The sequence below is a fragment of the Carlito syrichta genome, unplaced genomic scaffold (genome assembly GCF_000164805.1).
Source record: "Carlito syrichta isolate Samal-C Ts95f unplaced genomic scaffold, Tarsius_syrichta-2.0.1 Scaffold111596, whole genome shotgun sequence".
NCBI classification, from domain to species: domain Eukaryota; kingdom Metazoa; phylum Chordata; class Mammalia; order Primates; family Tarsiidae; genus Carlito; species Carlito syrichta.
Genome location: NW_007055692.1, coordinates 111,219 through 117,624, shown reverse-complemented (window position 1 = coordinate 117,624; position 6,406 = coordinate 111,219). Strand labels below are relative to the sequence as shown.

The following is a 6,406-nucleotide window of genomic DNA, read 5'->3' as shown; positions in this document are numbered from 1 at the left end:
GGAAGGCTGAGGCGGAAGGATCGCCAGAGTCCAGCAGGTCAAGGCCGCGGTGGCCGGGAGCGGCCACTACACTCCAGTCTGGGTGACAAAGTGAGACTCCAACTCAAAAAAAATAAAAATAAAAATAAAAATCAAAGGATGATATGGGAAGTTTTCATTGAGAAGATGGCATTTGACCCGGGCCTTGAAAGACCACGAGAAGGGAAGAGGGTGGCAGGGAGGTATTTTGGGGTGGATGGTATAACCGACAGCAGGAAGTTGGAAAACACAGGAATTGAGCAAATGGTGGGGTGTATAGGGCGTGTCATGGGTGGAGGGGGATGTAGGAGATGAGATGGGAAAGAACAGCAGATGGCAGAGAGAGTGGTGAATGCCACACTGGGATGTTTAACTTTGTCCTGGAGACCTGGGGAGCAGGGATGCTTTTGGAACAGGAGTGTGATGGCACCATTCGTGTAAGCTAGAAAGATCTCTCTGGTGTCAGCACAGAAAAAGGAGAGAAGACACAAGACCATAAGGTCTGAGTGGGAGGCTGTGGCGATAATCCAGGTGAGAGCTCAGCCTGCTCACTGGTTTTTATTTCTTTCTTTATTGTTTATTGAGTGGAGTCTCACTTTGTTGCTCAGGTTGGAGTGTAGTGGCATGCTCATGGCCACCACATCCTCGACCTGCTAGGCTCCTTCTGCCTCAGCCTTCCAAGTAGTCCCAAAATCAGGTGCGTGCTACCATGCTCGGCTTATTTTTTGAGTTATTGTAGAGACAAGGGCTCGCCAAGTTGCCCAGGCTGGTCTCGAACTCGTGAGCTCAGGCAATCCTCTTGCCTTGGCCTCCCAATGTGCTGGGATTGCAGGCTTGAGCCATTGTGCCTGGCCTTGCTCACTGGTTTTTAAATAGCCATAAATATGCACACACACACACACACATACACACACACACGCCAGACACGGTGGCTCACACCTTTGGGAGACTGAGGCGGAAGAACTGCTTGAGCCCAGGAGTTTGAGACCAGCCTAGACAACATAGGGAGACCTATCTCTACAAAAAATAGAAAAATTAGCTGGGTGTGGTGGAGCGTTCCTGTAGTCCCAACTACTTGGGAGGCTGAGGCAGGACTGCCTGAGCCCGGGGGTGGGGGGGTCAAGGCTACAGTGAGCTGTGATCATGCCACTGCCCTCCAGCCTGAGTGACAGTGAGATCCTGACTCAAAAAAAAAAAAAAATATATATATATATATATATGCTTTATAAACTTAAAGTCAAATAGGATATTGCAAAAAGGTAGTTTCCTAATTGTTGTACTACGGCTTGCAATGATCTCAGCTCTTGAGGGTCCTGACATCTATTGTATTGGTGGGTGGAAGTGCCATGTAATGGCCTGATGTTGCTCATCTCTCCCCAGCTCCACATTCAGTGAAATCAGCCATGGTGAGAGAATTTACACCATAGGAATCAGTAAAAGCTGCAAATCAGGGCTCTTTCCCCTGAAGTGCTGGCTGCTAGATGATCACCAGTACATCGCTGGATTGACCGACTCATGGATGGGAGAATGGACAGAAAAGTGACTGGAGACGGTGCTTTGTGCTACCCTCCAGGAAAGCAAGGGAAAGAAACTGAAATAAAACAATCTTGGAGCCAAAGGCCAGAGGCAGCCCCTGCAACAGAGGAACCTGAGGACCTCTTTCTGTCCCCTCCCCCACCCATTCCCCCTCACTTTAGCTCCGCTGTCTCCACAAGCTGGTGCAGCCTCAGAGTGTCCTCTCGGAGGTCCTGGTAAAGGGACTCATCCTTCATGATGAGCAGGTACAGATCCTGGGGAGAGGAGGGCAGAGAAGATGAAGGCAGAGGATTCATCCCAAGGACCACCCTCTCCAAAAGCTGGGCAAGGTCTCCATGCCTTTGAGCACAGGAGAAACATATAAGCTAAGGCCTACTGGCATCTTTGCTTCCAGGTAGCCAGCTTGAGGAATATGGCTCCTTTAAAGCAGCCCCCTTCTGGAGCTAATGGCCTGCTTACCCCCGCTTCTCTTCCCCCAAGCCCACCTTGATGATGTGGCCAGCCCCCTCTTCCTCCTGCAGCAGCCCCTGGTAGGTGTCCAAGAAATGGAGAAGCATGGCTAGACAGGCCTGCTTCCGGCCCAGCCCCTCGGGGCCCTCCATGCCCCCTGCCCGAACAAAGCTGACCCCTAAGTCAAGAAAAATCCCTGGGAAGGAAGACCCAGGAACTGAGAAAGATGGAAGGTCAAACTGCCCCTGAATATTCTCTAGATTTGGGGCCAGAGAGAAAGGAGGTTTAGGGGTCCTGGAGCCAAGACTTTCTCAGTCCCCAGCCCAGGTTTTTGCTTAGAGTGGGTAATGGTGGCACCCACTTGACCACCTGACCTCCTGCCTGTTCGATTTTCACTTGAGGATACCATGCCCAGACTATCCAACTTCTGGCCAGTCCAGGGCCCGGAGCTCACTGTGTGGCTGATTAAAGCCGACAGTGCTTACCGCAAACCTCACTATACCTCACTGCAAGGCCTGATGTTCCTAAGAGAGCCTATGACATTCTGCTCAGTGGTCTGACATTTACAATTAGGTCCTAAAATAACTCAGTGAGAGGCCCTATGCTTACATGAGACCCTATGAATAGCCCAGCCAGTGGCATGTCTCTAGCAGACCCTACTGTTTACATCAGAGCCTGTAATAACTCACTGGGCAACCAGATGTTTAGAGCAATAATTCAGGGGGGCAGAGAGGCACCCCTAATAGAGTAATAACACCCTATGTTTGTACAGGGCCCTACAGTCTCCAAAGCACTCCCACATCTGCTGTCAGGTTGATCTTCACAGCAGCCCTTTGGCGAGGCAGGGCAGGTGAATTTTACCTCCATTTTACAGAAAAGGAAACTGCGGCCCCAGGAGGTTAGGTGACCTGCCTAAGGTCACACAGCTGGCGAGGAGAAAAGCTGGGGCTGAAGCCCAGGTGTGTTTTCTTCTGACCTCCCCTTTTACAGGCTCCACAAAAGGATATTACTGGTGAAGCTCCTGCAGAAATTTCTCCGTCGGGAGGAAGAGGGAATGGGTGAGGACGATGTCATCCAGCAGGATATCTGTGGAGATTAGTGGGTGCCATGGATATCAGGAGGGCATTTCCAGAGCCAGACTGGAAAGGCAATACTTCCCTCTCTGGGCCCCGAGGGCAAGGTCTCTTTAGCCAGGCTGGAGCCCCAGCCACCTGCCCAGTCATGCTCTGCACACGCGCACACATGTGTGTCAAGGTTCTGGGCAGCCGCTGCGGGGGTGGGGTTGGCAGCTGCTAAGGCAGCTGAAGGGAAGGGGGGGCGTCCCTTCGCTGGCCATGTGTACTTCTCTCCAATGTATGTGGGAAGTTGGTCAGAGAACACACCAAGCTTGAGATCTGCCCAAAAAAAGAAGAAGCCTACAGAAGGGTCTCTAGAACTTCCAGACACAAGGGTTAGCATCAGTGGTGTGTGTGTGTGTGTGTGTGTGTGTGTGTGTGTGTCCCTCCACCCCTCTCTCCTCCCTGCCTAACGGCTTTGAGTACCAACTAAGCAGGTGAGACTCAGGCCCATTAAAAGAGAGAAACTGCCATCACTTTGATCCTAGAGCCTTTAAATAGAAACCCTGTGTCCTTTGGGTGCCCAGAGTCAGAAGGGTTAATGATGGAATGGTGAAGGGGAGTGGCTCCTCTCACCACCCCTTTCCCCTCCACACCCCTGTCTGGGCCTGGCTCAGCCAGTCAGCCAGGTACAAGGTCGCCCTGACTTGCAGCCAGCCTGGGGGTGGGGCAGGGCCACCTGGCACACACAGACAGGCAAGGTGCAGAGGAGCCAGGTGTCCTTACCAGGACAGGTTAGGGCCAGGTCCCCAGGAGGCACTGCCCCAGGACAAAACCAAGGCTGCCAATGGCCCTTGGCTCCCCGTTCCCAGGTGGCCAATTCTAGCCATGAAGGTGCAAGAGGAGAGCCAGTGCCTTGTCTACTTTAAATACTTCATTTCACAAGTGAGAAACTGAGGCCCAGAGCTGAGGGACTTCCCTGGAGCTGGGAATAAAAACCAGAATCCCCAGTCTTTGTTATTTTCTCAAAAGGCTGGAGGCAAGCCGAGTGTCAGGGGAGAACCTAGTGGTCAGTGGGGCTGCTTAGACGTTTGAGGCTTTGGCTCAGCGTAGGGTACCTTCTGTAAGTTCCCTCCTCCCACACACCCTGGGAGGAAACCAAGATGGCTTGAGAACGTTGGCTTTATTGGAGAATATCAGAGTGGCAGCGATGCTGATTCTCATTCACTCTGGGACTGGTTTGGAGTTTCCCAAACCAGTTACTGTGGGAATCTAGTCTGCCAGATAATATGTGTGACAATTCAGGAGCCTTGCCCAAGGGAGACTGAGTGGAGTGTGTGGCACCAAGCCCCTGTGGAAGGGGAAAGATAGTTTCTCTCTTTTCCTCCCTGCCCGGCTCCATACTGTGTTCTTTTTTTTTTTTTTTTTTGAGTTGGAGTCTCACTCTGTCACCCAGACTGGAGTGCAGTGGCCGCTCCCGGCCACCGCAGCCTCGACCTGCTGGGCTCCGGCGACCCTTCTGCCTCAGCCTTCCGAGTAGCCAGAATTACAGGCATGCGCTACCACACCCGGCTGATTTTTTTATTTATTGTAGAGATGAGGTCTCGCCTGCCCAGGCGGGTCTCGAACCCGCGGGCTCAGGCAATCCACTCACCTCAGCCTCCAAAGGCACGGGATTACAGGCTGAGCCACCGAGCCGGCTCATACTGTGTTCTTAAAGGGAGCAGAGAGCCCTCAGCTCTAGCCCTCAGCTCCGGGGATGGGGATGAGGAACAGAGGTGCCTGACATCCTGTCTAGACTCTTTTTCTCACAGAGCTGAGCCAGAGTAAAGGAAGAGGAACACGGGGCGGAGTGGGGCGTGGTGGGGGAGGTGTGCTAGAGGGGCCTCAGTTTGGCGTCTGTGTCTTCCATGATAGGCTCTGGTCCAGTGCACAGCCTCCCAGGGAATGCATCATGGAGACAAGGTGTGTGGTGTAGGTGGGAAGTTATGGTTAGGAGAGCTGTGTGTGTCTGATATTTTTCTAATTAAATCCAAAAGGTGTCAGCTCCCCTGGGCGACTACAGCCTGAGCCAAAGGAAAGGACCCAGGGCTGGAGAAAAATCTTGGAGAGTGGAGCCCCACTTCACACTCCTAAGTTGGGGTTCCTTGCAGAGACCTGAGAGCAAAGTGGGAAAGGGCCCATGGTTAGGGCCTCAGCTCTTGCTCCCAACCCTCACACCCTCCTGGGCTTAGTACGATGCCTAGAGCCAGACCTATGAGACCCCCAAGCCTTCTAACTCAGCCACTAATCGGCAGTCTGGGGCCTCGGTTTCTCCAGGGCTGCTTAGTAGGGGTGCTGGTAGGGAGTGGTGAAATGGTATCATCGTTGAGGGAATAAGCCTCTCAGGGTGTGGTTATTATTTCTTAACGAGGCCGTGTGCTGAGGCCTGCCACTGGCAGGGTAGGAGCCAGAGAGGCTCAGAGCCCAGTGGATGCTGCAGGGTCTCGATGCCTGCTCAGTCACCTCCCTCTTAGCAGACACCCTCCAAGGGCACCCCCACGTAAAACGCTATCCCCCCACCAAACTGCTAAGGACAATGCATCTCTTCACTCAAGCCCCAAAGGCAGCCTGGGCCCTGTGCCCGTCCGGCACTGCCCTGCTTAGTGGGCTTCTAATCGGAGTCCCGGACTCCCGTGAAGGTTTTCAGGGCTGGGGCACCTCTGGAGGGTGGCATGGCTGCGCCGGGCAGCTTCCATCTTGGCCCTAATTTGGGGCCACAGGACGAGGTTGTCATCAAGGACTCATGGGCGTCTGTCGCTACAAGGTCCAGGGAAAAGGAAGGGAGGCTCAAGGAGAGGAAGAGGCTCAGCTTCTCCTTTGGCCGTGGGTGAGGCTGCTTCAGGGAGGAAGGTGGACACTGCCGCTCCTCTTCCGCTGGAGGGGCCAGCCTCAGCCAGGCCCCTACCCCACCTCCACGGACCATGCACCCCACAGCCCAGCCCCGGCACAGCCCAGCCTCAGCCACCCCCACGCTGCAAGGGCAAGGAAGAGGAGCCAGGGGCACCCCCGTGCTCCGGGATGGATGAGCCCGCCGACTCCTTACCTGAGGCGGCGCTGTCCCTGGTGGCCGCACCGGCCAGGCGCTCCAGAACCCGGTCCAGAAGATGCTCCGGCCGCTCGGGGGCGCCCAGAGGGGCCCAGGGCGGCGAAGTCAAGGGCTCGCCCGGGGACAGCTCGTCTGAGGAGTACGAGGAAGGGGAGCGCAGGGCCCCCCCTCCCCCGAGCGGCCCGGGCCCCGGCACCTCCTCCAGCTGCAGCCAACAGGGCCCCCCGCTGCCGGGCTCCTCCACGACTCCCGCCGGCTC

The 6,406-nt window shown here is 54.8% G+C and overlaps 1 protein-coding gene across 1 annotated transcript in view; it reads right to left on the bottom strand.

The window, feature by feature from the left end:
* Positions 1 to 6,406, bottom strand: part of RAPGEFL1 (Rap guanine nucleotide exchange factor like 1) — an 18,241-nt gene that overhangs the window by 7,938 nt on the left and 3,897 nt on the right. Inside the window, exons 2-5 of the mRNA XM_021718452.1 lie at positions 6,145 to 6,403; positions 3,015 to 3,090; positions 2,040 to 2,181; positions 1,711 to 1,808 (exon numbers count right to left, since the gene is read on the bottom strand). Coding sequence (XP_021574127.1) covers positions 1,711 to 1,808; positions 2,040 to 2,181; positions 3,015 to 3,090; positions 6,145 to 6,403 — 575 coding nt within the window. The remainder of the gene's footprint in view (positions 1 to 1,710; positions 1,809 to 2,039; positions 2,182 to 3,014; positions 3,091 to 6,144; positions 6,404 to 6,406) is intronic.